Below are 20804 nucleotides of genomic sequence, written 5' to 3' on the forward strand. Positions count from 1 at the left end.
AAATACATTAAATGTTTGTTCATTTTTTTTAAATGGGAGAAAAAAGCCTGGCAAACTTGGTGTAGTGATATAGAAATATAATAAGGGCCCATTATCGGTGGTCAAGCACTTTTTGTGCCAAATGAACAAGGGCTTTTCTTTGTGCAGTATTCGGTTTTTCCTAATAGGGGCTGTGGAAATAGTACAAGCTGGCTACCTATTGAACCAGGTAATTAGATGACCAAACCTGGTAGCCCGCGCTTATTATAACGCTGACCTCTGACTTACTGGAATGTTTATTTACTGTTTTATTACTATAGCGTGGGTTAGGCTGACTTGTTAACTTTAGCCCCCTTTTTCAAAAATAAAGCCTAACAAGGCGCCTCACACTGCTGAGAAGGAAGTGCTGAACGTAATCTTGCTTTGGCTGAATGTCAAATTCTTCATCTCTGCATCAGCACCACGTAGGCTGGTCGTAGCATGATGTTTTTGGCCCTTCTTCTTATGGTCCTTCTCCGAGTTGTTGAGCTCAGTTTTTGCTCTGCATGTTAATGTGTGCGTTTCTTATTGCTTGCCTGTTTATTATCCTGTTGGAAATGAGTAATAATTAGGGTCACGTTAAATTTGGTGGAAGCTCTGGTTGTAATTTTTTGCAGAGAGGTCGCAGAGAGCTCCTAATGAGATTGTTCTACATCTTGTGCTAATTAAAAAAAAAAAAGCCCCGACAACAAAAAATCATTCTTACCCACAGGCTCAGAGAGCAGATTAAATTGCCATGCTTTTTGTGGTTCAGGTGTAAACGTGCTTTTATTATGAAGTTGAATTAAACAATAGATTACACCTTTTTAAGAAAAAAGAAAGGCTCATTGTAGTCTTAATCATAAAAAAACAGGGGCTTGTAGATTCTTATTTTAATTTATTGTAAATGTAAGAGTACTTATTGAACACTCTTAATGTATTGTGAAATATTGGAGAGAGCTGTATTCATCTATAAAATATCTGACAACTTTCTGAAGTACAGTGAATAAGTAAGGACCCTGAAGACTTAATAAACGACTAGCGATCTGTGTGAACCAAATTTTCGTCTTTTGAATTTAGTTATTGGAAATGAAAAGAAAAAAGAATAATGCAAGTTATGTAAGAAAGAAACACATCAGTGCTTGCCAATTTTAACTGAATACAGTTAAAAATAACCTCAATAGAAAATTGCATTTATTTGAAACAGAAACTTGTTAAATGTTATTTATAGCTTCAAAAGTGGTCATGACAGTATGTTTTTAGGAACATAACAAAGTAGCTAGTTTCCTGTTTACAATGGTAATGCGTTCTTTTTATATCCTAGAGGTTAATAGGGCAACACGAATGTTTGTTAAAAATACCTTCCCCTTCTTTAACTATTAAAACAAATTAGGAGGTCGTTAACCAGCAGGTAAATATTAAAAAGGTTTTATCATTCTGTGAGTCATAACATTATAAATTATTTTCAGGTTAGGTCTTTTATAGCACTTTTTGTAAATTACACTGCAGCATTTATACATAATTCACTTATTACAAACAATTAAAACGACATGTTTTATTTAAAATGTGTTTTGTGTTTACCCTTAAACAGTACTCACCTTAATTTAGATTGGACAAACCTGTCTTTCATGGGGAACATTTTGTTTTCTGTATTTGTTTGTTGTTAAAATAAAATATGACCGCAGGCTTCCTTGTTGCATTGCTCTTGGCATTAATATATGAAATATTTAATTTATATTGTACTTCTATTATTTCATATAGTGGAGTTTTCTGAGATTTTGTATGAATGTTATATAGTACTTGAAGCACATGCACATATGTTGTCAGATTTGAAAGCATCAGATTCCTAGAACAAATGATCAAGTTTGGAATATTCCTGTTTTAGGTGTATTCCCTTGGCCAATGGAAAATGCATGATTTTAAGTTTGAATATTCATGTGTGCAAAGAGACTGGCATATAGTTGCTTTCTTGATAAATCCTGAGCTGAGCTGAACTGTAGTACTTGTTTTTGTCATTTCTTTTCTCTGCTGTTTTTCCATTCAATTGGAAGAGACTGGCACCTTGACCCCTAGAGTTAGGCATGTGAATCTGAACGGTAGTGATAAGGGACAGCTGATAGCTGAGGAGATTAGGAGCAATCCGAAGTTCAAGTGCCTCTAAATGAATGAAGAGAGTCCTAACTGGATTAGGGAGAGGCATGAACAGGCAGGGAGATGACTTTTAAGGTGTAGATTCCCTGTAAAGAGCACTAAAAAAGAACCCCACTAATGTCTCTCATTGAACTGCTGCTGCACCTGTTTACGGCAGCCCCCAGAGTCGGCGCCGCAGAATAACTTTGAAGAATTGTAGCAGGATGCTGACAGGTTATTTCATGTTAGTGAATTTGTCTGATGGGGGTTGTGTTTGGGGTTGATGTTTGGGATAGGTCGATTGTGATTAAAAGTGGATAAAAATATTTAATTTAAAAAAGAAACGCTTTTTATTTATTTGGCAATAGTGCTGTGTGGTACAGTGTGGCTGTCTAGTTTGTAGGAGTTAACAGATACGAAACTTGACAGTCTAGCGAGTGAGCATCACAGGCTTGGCAGTAAAGGCATACGCCCACAACTCTACAATGCTTCTTATTTTTAGCCCACAGTTCACAACCCCACTTCCATTTGTTTTCCTTGGTCCTTGATTCTGTGCTGGGTTTGGGTTACCCTTTACTGTCCTATTCACAAATTTCAGTTGCCTCTGTAAGACTTGAAATGTAAATAGACAAATAGACAAAAAAAATCCAGCAGGCAGACTTAAAAACTTGAAGCTGTATCATGGAAATGCTATTCCACTCTTTTAGAGGTGAGAATCTGATCTCACGTTTTTGCTGTTCCACACTGATTGATTACAGGGCATAGAATTAAGTTATCATATTTATAGGGGGGGAAAAAAGATAGAAAAACATATTACATAGGGGGACATGATGTGTTTCACATTAAACAGTTAATTCAGTGTCTTAATTTTACAAAAAATCGAATTATGCTTGCTTAAGAAAATAACAACCTGCAGTTTGTACAACTTTTTTTTTTTTTTTCAAGTGTTTGTTGCTTTTTCAGCAAATATGAAAAGTTTAGATTATTTAAGTCAAAAGTAAGCATAAGCTGTCAAAACGCCTGCAATAGCACTGAGGTTTTCTGAATGAAATCGAACACTAATTAAACCATCGCAAGTGTTTGGATAGCCCTGGCCAAGGATTTGCTGTAACTGCTGAGTTGGAGTGCAGGCAGAAGAATAAACTCTGAACTCCGATAGGAAACATGTGTTACTCTGTGCTGGAATTTTACATGAACACTCGACTGGTGCCTCAAATAGCCTAGGACCTCCATGAAGAGAGTGACAGGTTTTGATATGAAGCAGCATGACGGCATAGCTCCCACAATTCAATAGTAAATCTTTACACAATACGGCACGGTGCATTCCAGAGCCGAAAGACAGAGTGTGACATATCTGTAGCACTCACTGGAGCTAATGGGGAAATAGCACTTGAAGCACAAGGATGAGTTTTACACGTTTGAAAGGGCCAGCGTGCCAAACAAATCTCAATGGGATTTACAGCCCGTTTTCCGTTTTTCTTTTTCACTCTTCAAACTAATTTCCCCAGATCTTTTTCTTTTTTGAATTTTTGCACAACTCAATAGTTTTGTCCCATAAAGTATGTGGGCTTGGATGGCTCGTTTTCAGTGTCAAAATAAACCAAAATGAAATTAGATGTTTGTGCTTACATTCAAACTGCAAAGTGAAAGTTAATTCATAGGCAGGCTGTTTACTCTTGGACAGTTGTTTTGCCTCGCTCAGGTTTCTCCTAAGAGAGAGAGAGAGAGAGAGAGAGAGAGAGAGAGAGAGAGAGAGAGAGAGAGAGAGAGAGAGAGAGAGAGAGAGAGAGAGAGAGAGAGAGAGAGAGAGAGAGAGAGAGAGAGAGAGAGAGAGAGAGAGAGAGAGAGAGAGAGGACAGAGCTGGAGGAGAGTTGGGAATTTCTGAAACATCTGTAAAAATTAGCCACAGGATCTTTTTCCTGTTGCTGCTGTTGATGCCACAGATACGTACGTAATAAAAAAAAAAAAAATGGAAAACACACACAAGAGGTTTAGAGAATGTACAACTTTTCCAGAGTACCTCGGTCTGTGTCGGTGTGGGTCAGGTTTTAACCATAGTAGTTAAAATTGACAGGCTGGGAACTGGGGCAGAAACAAAAAAATGTCATTCCCTGGGAGTCTTGTTCGCCGGACAATGTCTCCATTGTTTTCTTGGCTTTTCACAGGCAGCAGGGGATACTGGAATGTTAACCGTTTCCTAGCCAGTCCTCTCCAGCCACAATTGAGCTCCGAAAGGGGAGTGAAACACAGTATTGTGCTTCGCGTTGGGATATTATAATTAGGTCCGTATAAGCAATGGAATGTGACCGGCAGTACGTAGGGAGACCTCCAAGGCCTTCAAGGTAATGAAGTGGTTTAAAGGTCCTGGTTTAATATGGCTATTAACCAGTGATCTCCTTTTCGCGCCTTAGGCAGAAAGAGAAATGTTTGTTTTGTATAAACTGCAAAGATGGTATCTGTCAGTGGGGCACATTCACCGTAATAGTATATCACACTGAGGAAATAATAAGCTGTCTCCGAAATAACCTCACCTAACCATGGCCGGGTATTAGAACAAAAGCCAGAGGGCTTCTCTTGGATGTTTTTACAGATTATTAAATGCTGGTATTTGCTTTCTTACAGAAGAAAAAGTAAATCTATATTCTTTAGAAAAGCAAATATTTGTTTATTTATTATGGTTTTTTAAATCACCTTTCGATTCAGACAATCGCTGTGAGAAAATAAATCCTGCTGTGACACTGGTACACTTACACTATTAATGAGCCGCCCTATGCTGGACCTTGACCAGAGATCAGCTGCTAGAGATGGTCTTTCTCTGTTGGTGAAGCTGAACTGTTGCGTTTTTTTATTTTTTCCCCCTGGTTCGGGGGTCAGAGACCGAAGAGTGCAGGACTCTTAGAGCAACTTTTTTCTTTCCCTCTCGCTCTTTTACTTTTAAATGATCAATTGCTGCCTTCTCGACCTCAGAAACTTGACTGTTTCAGCAACTCCCTCAAACGGCAGGGAGATTTATATCCTCACTTACAGGCAGTATATTGCTTTTACAGGGAGAATACAATAAACAAGAGTGGCATTGTATTCTTAAACTGCGACTCTGTCAAGTACAGATGTTACTGTAACAGAATGGGTTTAAGAAAATCGCAGTCTTGTCGATAAAACCCATGGAGAGACGGACACAAGACAATAGGAGACATTTTGTGTTTGTTATGAAAGTTTTTGTTGAAGGCATCAGGAGTGCATACAGCATCACTGCACTTAAGGTCACATACCAACAATAATTGCAACTCATGCTCGATTAATGCAGAGTTTCTGGCTGTATGTCATGAAACTCAAGACTGCTCTGATTATCCTATTGAAACATGTTTCTGTGGTAATATCTATATTATTACTTGATTACCTTTGCTTTACATTGTGTGACATTTCCTTGTTACTGTAATCCAATATGTTTTTGAGTGTTTTTGGTTGGTTCTAAGTAACAGGGCACCCGCATTTTTGGTGCTGTGACTATCACTCTATTGTGATGTCACTTTTTATGATCAACAGCTGCAGCTGTTGCAAAAGCCACGGTGTATCTTAAATCGTCTCAGTAGTTACAAATTTGTGAGGCAACCTGTGTCTTTCTGTAGAAGGGGATTTTTAAGGGGATTTCAATTGGTTAGTAACTTGCCATTAGGAAAGATAAAGATGTTTTTATAGATGACATCACAATGGCTGCTTGCCCTCATGCAATGTCATGCCAACACTAGGTAAATGAACATTAATTTGTTGACTGGAGAATGAAGTAAAGAAAGAAAAACAAAACCAGTTTAAACTGAGTTTTGAACATCTTTCACTGATTCATTCTTGGCTTGGTCAGTTTTGAGAATGAATGACAGACCCACAGACTCTTCATGGGCCACTAAGTTTATCTTTTGTATGGGGTGCGTTCAAATCCTGTATTGCTTCAGGGTTTTTGCAAAGAATATTTAATCTAGGTGTGTACAGCTGCAGTGTGAAACTTTTTAGTGCCCATAATAGTTTTCACATCGGCCTAATACCTTCCATGGAAAACCCTCTGAAAGCACTGTTTTCCTCACTCTTCCTCTTCTCCCTATTCCTCTTCTTCCACTTCTCCCTGACCTTTAGCTAACCAGGCAGACTATGTTTAAACACCTGTGTGAATGAATATAAAACCCTCTGTTCATGTTTAAAAATTTTGAAAGTACATCAAGTACACTTTAAACAAGCCCCAGTGTTAATGAAACCACAATAGTGAGTGACTATAACCAAACCCCCACTGTTATCACACATTCTTTGTATCTGTATGTATAATGTGGTTTGGCACACTCTAAAGAGATCTAAAAAAAAATCCTATATATATATATATATATATATATATATATATATATATATATATATATATATATATATATATATATATAAGCTTGTATTACATTCATGCCCTAGTTGGATAATGTGCGTTTATAATTGTGTGACTCGGGACGTACATCTTTGCATTGCAGGGCCCCTTCTGCTTGGAATTCCCCGGACAGGGAGATCTGAGCCTTCACCAATTTCAGTTGGTGAGAATTGAATTCCAAGTATCTTGTAGCTGGTTTTAAAATGCAATGTTTGATTATAATCTACTATGTGACTGCTGTGTGCTGTAACTGTCTTCCATGCACTCTGTGCAGTTTAGTACATCAGTAGGTGCTTCCAATCGACAAAGCAATTCATTAAACCTCAGCAGGTTATCTTCTAATACAATTATCAGAAGACGGCTTAGAAAAAGTGTGTTTGGTATACATTTATGTCATGAGAGAGACTGTGAAAGAAACAAAAGCTTATCGGGAAAGCCGATTATTCAAATGCTACAGCGGTCTTTCTTTTGGTTGTTCCTTGACATTTAAAGGGCAAAACAGTTTGGATAGTTGAGACCCAAATTTTAACTGGTTTACATTTTATGTAGAGCTGTTTACCTACTGCATTTTTGTTGTTGTTTTCCCCCCTTTCCAAGAGAGAAGCAAAATCCCATTAGTCAGATGGAAACAGTTACTGCACACAAGTTGCAAAGACTGCTGGGAAATATCTAGTGCTGGGTAGCACTGCATTAAATCTGTTAGTTTATCTTTCTTTTAAAGGTTAATTATTCCCTGTAATTTCATTTGCATATAAGCAGCTGCTGGCTGAATAAAACACAGTGATTGTAAATATGACTAAAAGATTATACTCATCAGATTTGTTTGCAAATATTACTCTTTGGTGAATTCCATCTCCTTCTGTTGGTTACTTTTTAGGGATTGTCTGTACTATTGGTGTCTACTCTTAACCTGCAAGGTCAACATAGTGTCATTAGGATGTATTTACTTTGTAGCGATTAGTATGTCTTACTGTCCCAATCCAACACATTCCTCTAGGATCAGGAATGGTGATGAACAATGTGTTTCACATTTTGCTTTACCTTAATCATCTAGTCAGTCAGACCGGATCTATTGGGGATGAAGTTGTCAACTAAGTTCTCCCCCCCCCCGCCCCCTTACAAGTCTCGTCACATTCTTGAGATTTGTGTTGGCTTACTGTTATCGCTTATTGATTTTGAAGATAGCTGCAGAAAAACCGAGGCAACAAACATGTTCTTCAGGAAATGCTCTTGTGTGTTACATTGCAGTTTTTTTTTTTTTTCCTCACTGTTCGAACTTGTTTTGCCAGATTTAGATGGAAATCCTGGGTGTGTCCGTGTTCAGTTGTCTCTGTATTAAATTAGTGAACCATGAGCCATGTTGAAGGTTGACAAGCTTAGCTGAACATGAGTACACAGAAACTGTATTTACGGGCACCGAAAAGTGCGCTTAAGATCCACAAACTGTAGAAAGTAGTTGACAATATGGAGAGTTTTTATGGGTATTTAGTAATGACGAAATTTAGCAGAAAAAGTAATTGGGTGAATCACACCTCATCTAATTCCTTAACCACTTAAGGATCACATCTTACTCTTGTTTGGGGCTGCTATTTTTTCATGCCTGTGAATCTTATCACTGCAGTGGGATTTGGCACATAATGATGATGTCATATCTGATTACATTTTTGAGTGCTGTGTTGTATTCTGAGATGTATATTTAACTATATGAAATATTTATTTAAGTATAATTAATAGTAGTTTTGTCAATCCCTTCAATAGCAGATTTCATCATCACTTCGGCATGGCACTAATTAAAAATCTATCTATGACACGTACGACAGTGACTGGCAGCATTACATACGCTTCTATTTAGACTGTCTTCATAGGCATAATCTGTCTGTTTTGTTGGCTGTTTCTTGTGTGTCAGTGTTGTACACTCCAGCTTGGCTTCATCCCACTTGGCCTGAACTGAATGATTGTGCCAATTGTAACCTGGATATTGCACCGTGGAACAGGTGACGCGTTTTTTTGCACGAGTGCGTGAGATGTCTCATTGGAACTCGATGCAACAGAGATTGCTTGTACTTATTTGCTAAGGTGTAATAAAACAACCTTTTTAAAGTGCCACATTTTTTTGCTCTATTAAAAAGAAAAAGAAAAAAGCACTGCATTGTGTTTAAAGTAAAACAAGAAAAGAATTCTAGACGCGCAAACCAAAAAAAGCTTATGGAAATGTTGCTAATGGATGGTAGCGAGCTCAGTCGAGGTGCCTGTCAATTATTAACATGATGTGTGAATTGGGCGTGCAAGCTGGTGTGTTGTAATGTGCAGATTGTGAGACCTTGAACTAAATTTGCCAGCTACAAGCGGTTTGTCATTGCGCACTGAAAAAGGACTTCTTTCGATTTCACTGTTGCCATGTGTAAGGTAAATAATCAAAGGTAATAATCATTAAATACCGACGACAGACGTCTCTCTTAGCGTTTGAGGAAAAAAAACAAAATAGTTTAATGTGTTTAATGGTTTACGTAACACTTGAGAACAGAAGGAAATGGGGGGGGGGTAAGAAGTGAAAGATTACAATACCTTGTCTTGGCTCCAATAAAAGGCAGTACTGCAGAGAGTAAAGATGGCACATTTTAAGTTTGAAACTCTCATTAGGAACAAAACCACATTGAAAAATCTCGCTTTGGCACACCTCATTGCTAACATTGTGCAACTCTGGTTTCCTATGCTTTTAATACAAGGATGACAAGTGAGAATTTGTCTCGTTTGCCTTAGATCAATTTGTGATGTCAGACCTTGTCCTACTAATATACGAACCCATACCCTATTGAGTCCACATTTAACAATCATTAGTCAAGTACACCAAAAAAACAATCCTGTTTCTTTGTTTATTTATAGAACTAACATAAGCAGTTATTTGTCAATTGGTAACCCATCTCCTAATTACTCAATGATCGAAGAAAAAAAAAAAAAAAAAAAACGAACTTGCAAAACAGCTTACTTTACATTATTCTGAGAAAAGAAAAGTACATATTTACCTTAAAACTTTTCAGGAAACAGATGCAGCCAAGAACTGCCCCCCTCCCCGCTGTGTTGTGACAAATCTGTAGGGGGCCGAGGAGATAAAGAACTTGTGACATTTTGTCTCATTGGAAGTGAAAGAAACGAAGAAAAATAAGCAGTCTGGCAGGAGCAGTAGAAGGTTAAGCCTGTAGTGAGTGTCTATTTTAGTCAGTGGCTAATATTTTTAGGAAGTACAAAGCTGACCATGTTAACACGTGCATTTTATATGCCCTTTATTAATATTTTGTCGGTTTTGTTTTTTGTTGCCGTTTTTTTCCCCATACCGTTATTCAGTTTGTGTTGAAGTTGATTGACGGAAGAATTAAGAAAAGCCCAAATTCTTCTTTAAAATTGTTACATTTCCCCCACCCCTTCCCATATCCCCTCCCTTCATTTTTTTCCCTCTGTGCTGGAACTGAGTGCAGTTGTACTGTATTATTACTTCAGCAGTTTTCACGGAGAACTTGTTTTGACAGAACTCCAGGTGTCTCTTTGTTGGGCCTGCTATGGTTCAGCAGATTTACCAATTAGTGTCAGGCCCAATGGAGGGAATGGGGGGTAATTTGGAAGGTCATGTGGCGAAAGGGGCGCTCAGTAAGTTGATATCCGGCATCCAGTTGGAGCAGTGTAATGGAGTGGCTTGGGAAAGTTTAGTGGTGAGTGACAAACAGCAAGTGCGACTCAATGGCAGAGAGGCCATTCACAGTACTCTCCCTTGGTTATAGCTCAGGTAGACATTTCTATTGAAAAATAAATAAATTAAATTTTTTAATAGATTCTTTCCAGGTTGTAAGATGAAAACTAATCCGAGATGAACTTGAGTGTTGGGTAAATTAAAATCAGTTGCAGAGGCATACTTTTGGGAGACTTGCGTTTTTTTTTAATAAAACATTACATTAAGTTGCTTATATGAAGTTGTTAAAGGATCTTGTGTATTCACAGAGGAGTAGTGTATTTTCTCTGCTTCAATTTCTGTTACGTCTTTTCCTTGCCAGATTATTTTATTTCCGTTATTGCTTTGGCGTTATGCTCTGTAGTAAATCTTGGCTTGACTTGCATTAGTGATGCAGTTTGTTTTGGCGGGAAGCTGGTGAAATTTAAATGTCTACGCTGAATGTGTGCACAGCGATAGGTTGAGTGCACATAGTCATTGGCAGCTCTGTGTGTCAAAATCGGAGAACACTGACCATACCGTTATGCATTTGATGAGGTGGTGTGAAAGAGGAAAGCTAATTAAAATGACATGTGCAGCCATTAAGTTAAAAAATACAAAATAAAGTGTGTATTACTGAATACAGATGAATAATTAACTGTAATAAGAAGTAAAGGGGTTATATCCGTTTTATTTGTGGTCGAGGAGACATCTCATTAAGCAGGAGCTTTAAGCAAGTTGGCAAAGAACCGACATGCAAGAGAAAAGGTTTGTAGGCCACTCAAACCACCTACGGATCTGCAGCACATTAGCCCCTAATCCATTGTTTAGATTGGAGGGCAGCCCTAAAGTTTGAAGGACAATTAAAGGGAGTTTATTCATGGGTCACTTTGGCTGGTTTACACTCGAGGGAGCGGGGCTGGTATAGCTGACATTTCCTGAAAGAATTTATTGTTATGACTGAATTCTATATGACAGTTACGTTTAACACCTTCTCGATGTGTGAATGTTGGCTGGGGATGCGGTCTGGTCCAGCTGCAGGTTCCTTTGCGTTTGTGATGTTACAGAGCGTACTGGGGGATTATTTGGGAACACTTGGTGTCTGATTTCTGAATAGTTTTGCATTGTTCTTTTTCTGTTTTTTGTTTCATTACTTTCAGATGTGCAAGTCAACTCAACCTCACAGGGACGAAACCTCTATTATTATTATTTTTTTTTTCATATAAACAAATGTGAGATTGTTTTGCGAATTTGGAGGAAGTCAGTAGGATTAACCTAAGAAATCTGATCAAAACAGCTTAGATAAAGGTTTTAATACAAATATCTTGCACCTGTCTGGCACAAAATGTTACGCGCTTGAACCACCTCCTTAAAATTATTTAAAAATTATCAGGGATAAGCTCAAGCAACTTAATTGCCAACAATTTGCGAATGCATCCGTCTGGAGACCTGAACTCCGGCGTCTCGCTGTTGAGAAATGTCAGCAGACTCTGAAGGCGTCAGCCCTGCTCTCGCTGCGGTGAGTGATGGCCCGTGTGCAGCTTCCGGAGTGGCCCTCACTGACACAATACAGAGCAGGCCAGAGGTGACCACTTCCCATTCTCATGACCTCTGCCCAGAGCCACACTTTTTTTTTTTCTTTCTTTTGGTTTGTTTGTTTTGTTCTCTACTCCAGTGCATTTGCACATTTGTAAAGCCTTGTAAAGGGATGATGAACACAGTATTTTTTTCATATGAAATTTAAAAAGACAATTAGAAACTGACCAGCTATTCCGAAGCATTTTTGGTTTTGCTGCAAATCTCGTTTGCTTAAAAGAAAGAAAGAAAGAAGAAGAAAAAAAAACAACTTGCAAAGTGTAAATTCACTTTCAGCACTTTTTAGTGGATTTATTTTTTGTCCCACCAATTTTCATTGAAGCTGAATGACCCAAAGTAGAGGGACGACACTGTGATACCAACAGTCTGTCAAAGGCATTGAGTCCTGCTGATTTCACCCACGAAGTGCACTTAAAAATAAATCTGCAGGGCGAGAAGGTCACTGAGGTTGACGTAACAAAGCACACGGGCATATTTTAAAGCAGGCCGCAGAATTGACATAACAAAAGGTCTCATTTGCAACAAATAGCATAGGGTAACTAAGAAAAAAAAGAGTAGTTTCAGTTCCACAGTTTTAAACATTTTAGATAGTGTTGGAATCCCGATACACCCTTTTTAACAGCAGTAGCTCCATTCTGCAGTAGAGAGCCTTCTTTGGTCTGTGGACACAAGGTCTGAGTCAGGCAAAGAAATGGGAAACGAATTTGTGTGAGCAGCCTGTTGCTAGCAGGAGTCAGCGTGGTTTCCAATCGCTTGTCTCCTCAGAGCGATATGCTTTTCACTCAAGCGTGTGGCCGCGCCTGAGCCTCCCTCCTTCCCTCTCTTAGGAAAACAAAGTTGGCGGGGAGATAATGTTTGGGGCTTAACATGATACAGGATTGAGGTCAGGGGTGAGCATGAGGGCTCTCAGTCAGCAGACATCCATTTTAACGTGTCATCAGTACCAGCCTATGTCAAATCAGGCTACGTTTACAACAACCCATAGTGACAGGTGAGGGGGGCGCGCTGGTTTATAGCAGGGTTTGAGAACAGAGTCTGTCAGCAGCACTTCTGAGGGGAAAGTAAAACAATGCACTCGGCTTCTGGCTCGTGTGTCGTAAAGCACAGACTCGCAGCTACAGCTTTGAGTTTGTATGTTTATACTACCCATGGTTGCCAGAATACCAGATTATCAGTGATTTCAAAAGTAGCATATTTTAATTCAATATATGAAAGCCCTGAATGTTGAAATTCTTTCTTGAATTGTATCTCTCATATATCGCTGTTAACTTGACTCTCTCAGCACTTAGCTGTTTCTTTCTTTTTAAGAATTTACTTTCATTCCTACAGGTTATGATTAGTCCCGTGTATTTTTTTTTTTTTTTTTTTTGTAATTTCATATTGAAATGTAATTAGAACTTTAGCACTGTCTCCATCTTGTGTTCAAACAGCAGAGAGAGTGACTATAGTCACTGAAGGATCCTTTGGATTTAGCCTAGCATTGGTTAATGTAGCATCATTTGCAGTATTTATTTTAACCTTTATTATCTAAAGTGGAAACTGAATGAATGTTTTGCATCTGTTTCCCACAACTTTTAAGAGCCTACAACCTGAAAGAAATTGAATAGAAGATTAGTTTGTTGTGTTGATCCATCTGACAGGGTATTCCCCTATATTTATGACAAGGATACACGGCAGCATGAAAATCCATTCAGCTTGAAATTGTATTGGATAAAATGTAAACTGAACCTTACAGTATTTTAAAATTCCCATGGATTTATGAATGAAACCGTAAACACTGCAATACATGTCATCTTTTAGGCTTCAGTAATTTCAGGTTTAATATGTTTAGAAATGGAAACGCATAGAATAGAGGGAAATGTAAACAGAAAATATATATTAATTTAGCTGAATCAATTTTATTAATTTCACTCTACTTATCTATGACTTACATCTCTTCAGAGTTTTGTTACAGATCGATTCAGCCTGCAGAAAGCTAGACATTGCATTTGCGTGAAGACGGGGTGTGTGTAAACCTTTAGTTGCCATTCCATAGAAATCCGCTGTATGGGTAATCAGTGTAAACAAAAACAAACGACAGACTGTTCCTCTCCCCCCATGCTGCTGTTTTATCCTATTTTGTGGTCCAATTAGGGAATGAATTTAAAAAAAAAAAAAAAAAAGACCTCATACAAATTTTCACAAACACTCTGGGCTCTTTATTGTTGAAACCAACATCAGATTAAAGCATGACTGATGCATGAAAAAATGAGACAAGATTGCAGCAACACAAATGTGTTTACTCAAACAACAGGTTTATCCAGGGACTTATGTACGCACTCTTGATATGGCAATACATTCTTCTCTTGGTCATAAAATTAAATTGGCGAGGGCTACTATGCTACTACTCTTAATCCTAACACACAACACTCGGTCATCGATTGCAGTGGAGATTTTTGTGTTCCTTGTGTTTGTTTGAGGGCACAGCCTCGACAACATTGAGAGTTTTTGTGAGCCGCACAAACAGGTTTTGTTTAACTGCATACCGATTAGTCACAGAACTGGGTTAAATCAAGCGCTGGCCAGATCTAGTTATCTAAAGGGACATCTTTTTTGCATTTCTTTTGGCCTGACCTATTGAGTGATTGAAAAGGGGTGGAGCTTGGAGCAGGGAGCAGGGAGGGGTAAATTAATTTAACAGGCCTTGTAATAGTAGCGCTCAAGGGTCAGGCCGTGTGGTCACACTCGAGTAATTGTTATCTTCTTTTAAACTGTGCTCAGGGTTGTTACAAACCAATCCCAGACAAGCTTGCTGCAGTGTAATGTAATTCCTTACTATGTAATTACTTGGAAGGTTGCCATTTCAACCCTGTGGGGAGTATGGGGCATTGGAGCATTCAGTATAATGCCTCTTAAAGTTATGCAACAGAGCAAGGTTAATTTACACTGCAGCTGTCCTGCATGGGAGTGTGGTTTTAAAAAACAAAATAATAAATGTGCGACAACAACAAAACTTTTCCTTGTTCTGGAAATATATATTTTTTTTATTCCTTTCTTTCTGTAAATTAAAACCGTGTATTTATACTAGGTGAGACAGACTAGACTGACTGACTAAACAAACAGTGAATATTTCTAATTGGTAGACTTTTAGATTTAATTATTTGCTGTCAACTTTCTGTTGAAAGGAACAGATATAGCTGAAAGTTTACATTAGATAAAATGTGTTCAATGCATTTTTAAAATGATGATGATGATGATGATGATTATTATTATTATTATTATAAGTTCAAGTAGGTTAAGCTGATGATTGAATATCCCTGGACTGTCAGACACTCTTCTATGTTGTCAATTCAAAGCACAGAGAGTTGCACAATAAATGTTATAGCCAATTTATTGTGAAGTTGGATTTACATTTTCATGTGTGTGGGTTTTTTCCCTCCTCCGTTTTTTCATCCCTTTTCCTTTACCCGCCAGGTAACATCCAAGAAAACCCATTTGTAGTTTTTAGCGTGCACATTCTAGCCTGTTTTATTGAGTTTGCCTTCATATTTACAGAAGGCGGTCATGGGAACTGCTTTTCAGAAGGTAGCATCAAAAGGTTATTTCAATAGTCTTACGAGTTGTTCACCTCTGAAAGCCAAAGATTGTTCAAATCTGCTTCAATTCCCTGCTGCAATGAGTTTGATGGTCTAATTGTAGCCCCCAGTGGACATGGCTGAACATCACAGAACACTCTCACGATTCAGCTTAATAGGACGCCCCTTTCCAGGAAGTCTTCAGATGAGAGGCTGAGGATGGAGGCATCAAGGCAGATCTGCTCCCTCACGCCCTGAGTAGAATATTCCTGTGGAGCGTGGCTGTGTGTGGGTAAAGATCACATTGGATCTGCCGGCTTAGTACCTGTGCTGTAGATGAACAGTAAAGCTAATATTATATTTGTAGCTTTCCAAAACATTTGTAAAGCTTTATTTATCCAAAAGTCCAAAATATAATCCTAAATGCATCAGTTTCTCTCTCTCCCTCTCTCTCCCTCTCTTCCCCTCTCCAGAAATTAGGGCCTATGACAAACAAGATTTTTCTAATTAATTGTCTCTCCCTTCTCTCTTTGATGGCAAAAAATCTCAGTTCACGTTCCCCCCCATCCCCCCTCCAACCCCCAGACAGTATGGGAATCGGTCCCTGGCAGAACATTTACGTTTGTTTGAAAGAAAGTGCTGATCAAAATAGGTCTTTGCCGCTTTGAACTTTACTTTCACTTTTCCTTCTGCATCAAAAAAAGAAATCAATAAGAGAAACTTTTGAGGGCTCTCTCTCTTTTTGGTTTGATTGTTTGTTCGTTACACCACTGGAGGGAAAGTTGAAAGAGGAATGCCAGTAAAATGACAAGGTGTAGGAAGTTGTCCGTGTTGAGCACACCTCTTTGGCAGAGAAAATCAATTGAGGTACATCTCCACACACACAAACAACACAAGAAGAGGGGGGGTGGGGTACATCGGAGCATAATACTTTTTGTTCTAAGTGTAGAAAATATTGTTTTTAAATGCAAGACAAATGGAAGGAACGCTTATGTTAATTTTTAAATATGTGACCTATGCCAACTCTGAGACCAGGCCCTTAAAAAATTGTTGATTTGTTTTGCAAAATTGGGACTGTCAAAGGACAGATTTCCTAAAGTAGTATAGATGATTGTAAGCTATAGCTCCTTTAATAAAGTGTCTCAGAACTTGCTAGTGACATTTAACAAATTAACATTGAAAATTCACCTCAAACAGCCTTGTTTCTGTCATTTGGGCCATTTATTTTTTAGATAGTCATATCTGTCATCAGAAACAGCATTCATGTCAATCATACTGTTTCTATTAAATCTAAACAGATTAGTGAATGTTAGTTGTAGTAAGCAGCTGAGGAATGATTAATTAAAATGTCTGTAAGAGCAGGGCTGTTTCAAATGAAATCCATATAACTGCCTGTGAAACAATGGCTGAGTCTAAAGCAGAGATTAAATCAAAGACATGGTGCGGGGAAAAAACTGCAAAGTGACATCTTACCTCTGTCTCGGGGTCTTAAGGAGAAAAAGAAAAGGGGGAAAAAAAAGAAAAAAGCAATGCTGGGAATTGTTTGATTTCGTTTTGCTAATTGAAATATAGAAGACAATGATGACAAAGTAGAAGGCCCCTTGGGATTTATAGGCCCAATTACACAACGGCCTTGTGCGTTGAGATTCATTCCTTAAAAAAAGAAAAAAGAAAAAAGAAAAAAAAAAGCCTTAAAAACACAAGTAAAATTGTCAAGGAATCCTAAGAGATTTGCACATGTCACCATAAGCAAATGTCTGCCACAGGGTTCATTTATTTATTTATTTATGCATTTATATATTTATATTTGTAAAGGAAGAGGATGCTTCTTCATTGGGTGAGCGTATTTTCCCCTTTCTTTTTTTGTGACGCTTCCTGTTTTGAAAACCATTAAGGATGTGAATTTCCTTGCCGAGAGAAGTCTTGTCCTTTTGAAAGCTTTCCAAGTGCAACATGGAAAAGGCAGATAGATACTTATCTGTAAACTGCCAATCGCAGGAAAAACCCCATTGCCTGAACTGACAGATTAATTAATCTTTTGGAAATAAAAGCGCTTCTTTGCTGTAAAATTAATACAAAAAAAAAAAAGTGTTTACTTGACAATAAAGAGGCTTGTGCTTTTCTATGCTGGAACAGCTGTATTTGACTTTGCACCCAATTGTTTTGGAAAGCCGGCGCAGTTCCCTTGCTAATAAGGGATTGTGTCCCTTGGGGCCTGTTCTGATGTTACAGCACTTGTGTTTGTTTACCATTTCTTCAGATTAACCCTGCTCAGTCCTTCAGTGGGAGTACATTCTTGCTGGTGATTTACTGAAAAGTCATGAATAGAGTGGAGCATCTCATTTGCTCGCTCGTCTTTTGTTAACGTGGACCAAGAGGGCAAAGATGTTAATGGCATAAACCAGTCTGGGTAGCTTGTCCTCTATGTGCCTCTGGGTTTAGTCCATCCTGTGGTCTAATGCTAAACATGAAGATGGGGGATAGTTGGCGGCAGGCTGGGGAGCAGTCCATTGGGACCTATGTTTGAACAGATTGTGCCCACATTTACTGTACCAGTCCGCGAATGTTGATCCAGATTATGACATCAATGAAGCGTGGGAGGTCACCCGACCTCGAGATCTGGGCCTACATTCAGTAGTAAATGAATTTATCCAAGTAAATAGATCAGGTTTGAAGTCAAATCCACTGAGAGGTCTTTTTGTGTTTGTTTTGCAACCATTAAATGCCATACTAATTAGAGTTCTCTTTATATTTAATTATCTCTTACAAGGTTCGGGTCTATTATTTTATGTAACAGTAGAAGTCTGCAAATTTTAACTATCCCAATTTGAGAAATAGACAAATAAGACCGAACAAAACACTGATAAGTCCTCTCGCTCCGCCAGCATGCTGATAAAGGGAATCTGTAGGGAGTTATGTGTAATATTAGAATGACATCCCTTCTTTAAATTTAATATACAGTAATTCAATTTAATTTGAACTGCTCTTCATACAAGGATTGATAGATGTAAACCTATGTCTTGTTAGACTTTTAAAAATAATCCCAAGTAAATTAATTGAGGTAAATTAATTAGTGTACAGGACATTTTAATTTCCGGTTTAATTTTATATATTTTTAACTTTAATGCTCACCTTTTTTCCTTCCAAGTGATTTATGCTTTGCTATGTTTCTGTTTTAAGAGGAGCAGGGCAGTTAAGCACTTAGGCCATTTTTGTTTTCTCTGTTATAATTCACAACACATTTTTCTTAATTGAGCAGGAAACGTCTAGCTGTTTGCATTGACAGTAACCAGTTCTTAGCAAAGGGCTAGGGGTGGCGGTGGGGGGGTAAGTCTGGACTAGAATGGAGGCTGACGGATAGTTTACCAGCCCAGCCCCTCCCACCGTGTGTCCAGCTTGTACTCCTTAATAAAAATGACTCGGTGTAATTGAACTTAATTGCACCCTTTGGGCACCATCAAGTGGAGTGTTACTAAACAAACTGCAGCAAGGAAGCCGTTGGTTTGCATTGCGCCATAATTCTCCCCCTGAATGGGCCGGCAGGCTGGGCGGAACGGTTGATTAGCTCCGATGCAGACGGGCCTCATAGAGATTTGTCTTTTTCAATCTCTTTAAGTGCAGGCTGTTGGGAACTGCGGAAGCATTTTGGGGTTGAGCTTTACGTGCAAATTAACTCCACCTTCACCAGCCCCGACTTTTTCACGGCCTGGATCTAGTTTTCTCTTCTGTGGTTCTATAAATTCACGTGTGCGGTTGCAGCCACCAGTTTTATCTTGCACCTTAAATTAATATACTAGTAATAGAACTAAATCTGAATGTTTCTAGTAAATGTAATATAGCTAAGGATGATTGAAATAAATTAAGAACAAATGTATGTATACAAGTAAAGAAATAAAAGAAACACAGAAGATGTTTTTGTTGTGTTGTCTGACAAAGTGTACAGTTCGAATCCATGTTAAATCTGAACTCCTTTTCAAAATTCGCAAGACCGTGAAGTATCGGATCTGAAGGAGCCTCCGTTTTCAGGGTTGCTGCTGAAAGCCTGGGAATGGTGCATCTCAGGAAGGGGTCCTTGGGGTTCACTGAACCTAATTGATTGAGAGATTCAAACGCAATTTAATAATTGAGATGGCAAGACTGAGGCTGATGTGGTGGACCTGTGCTGCTTTGACCTCCCTGTTCCTCGAACTTTGACAGTTGGCAGATTTGGAGACCGGTGCTCAGAAGGAATTCAAATGACCACAGTGAGAGAGATGCATGCCTGTTTTCACCCATTTTGTTTTGCTATTTTCTTTGTATTTTCTTTATTTTTTAGCTCTGTGCAGTTTCCTTCCTTACATATGTTTAAACCAATATGTTTTAAATATGTTAATCTGATTTAAAATGATTTCACTTCTTCTAAAGAAATCTGTGTTGAGCACAAACCACAAACCTGCTCCATGTTAAAGCTAGATGATTTTACTGTACATTGAGGTTTCTAGTCCTTGAAGCCTCTTGCCTTTTCATGTAGTCCTGCCAATTTGGGAAAGCCCGTTAAAAACCACCTTGACTTTTAAACTTGCACAGATCAGGATGTAGGTTTGCCGGAGCTAAACTTTTACACGGGGGGCACGTGATGAGATAAAGGCGGTGGTAGAACAGGGCCATTGTTTAATTTTATTTGAAATATTAATTAACGTGATGCTTTTCTTAGAATCTGGTACAATCAAATACAAATTACATAAATATGCATTTCGTTTTCTGCAACCATTTGTTTTTTTTATGTATATAAAAATATTTTTGGGGGGATGTATTTTTTTTACACGTTTGATGTTCTCTATATTTCATAACTTAAAAAATGTAATTGATCGCAATATACTAATTATCTCTCATGCTCTACAATGCATCTGTGAGGCTTTGCAGAGGTACGATTCATTATGGAATCGGTACAAGGTTGTAGAAGCGCCTACACTCGGTGTTTGAAATGGATTCTAAATATACTCTCAATGTATGAAGCACCAAATGCATGAGTCTCCTAGTTGTGAGACTCAGACAGGCAGTAGAGCAGAGTGCACACTTTAAGGTGTCATGTGAACATCGAGACTGGGAATGTCTCCAAAGCCAAGCGGTGGGCGCCTCGAAAAGAACGCACAGATTTGGGGGAGTGTTCCTAGATGGACTGCACTTTTAAAATTGTGTGATGCCTCCTTTTACCACAAACCACATATTTTTATTAGAGATATAAAATTCATAACCCCCGACTGTAGCATTTTTTAATATATATATTTTTTAGCTTTAGATCCAACTACACTATGCTCTAAGACCAACGTTTGGGTGCGAGTGCTAATATTCTTTATCCTGGTCCAGTTAGACAAATTTTGGGTTAATAAGCTCTGTTAGGAATCTGAAATTCTTAATATGCTGGTATACTCTCCAAATATACCCCTC

The 20804-nt window shown here is 38.3% G+C and overlaps 1 protein-coding gene across 35 annotated transcripts in view; it reads left to right on the forward strand.

Moving 5' to 3' along the window:
• The window catches only part of tcf7l2 (transcription factor 7 like 2), a 106208-nt gene that overhangs the window by 37185 nt on the left and 48219 nt on the right, over nucleotides 1-20804 (forward strand). For 24 of the 35 annotated variants that reach the window (XM_066693444.1, XM_066693451.1, XM_066693453.1 and 21 more), the window contains exon 5: nucleotides 6631-6690. The exons of the other annotated variants lie outside the window; for them this stretch is intronic. In XM_066693444.1, the coding sequence (XP_066549541.1) occupies nucleotides 6631-6690 (60 nt within the window). The remainder of the gene's footprint in view (nucleotides 1-6630; nucleotides 6691-20804) is intronic. 35 annotated transcript variants of the gene reach the window in all.

Source organism: Amia ocellicauda, chromosome 20, assembly GCF_036373705.1.
Source record: "Amia ocellicauda isolate fAmiCal2 chromosome 20, fAmiCal2.hap1, whole genome shotgun sequence".
NCBI lineage: Eukaryota > Metazoa > Chordata > Actinopteri > Amiiformes > Amiidae > Amia > Amia ocellicauda.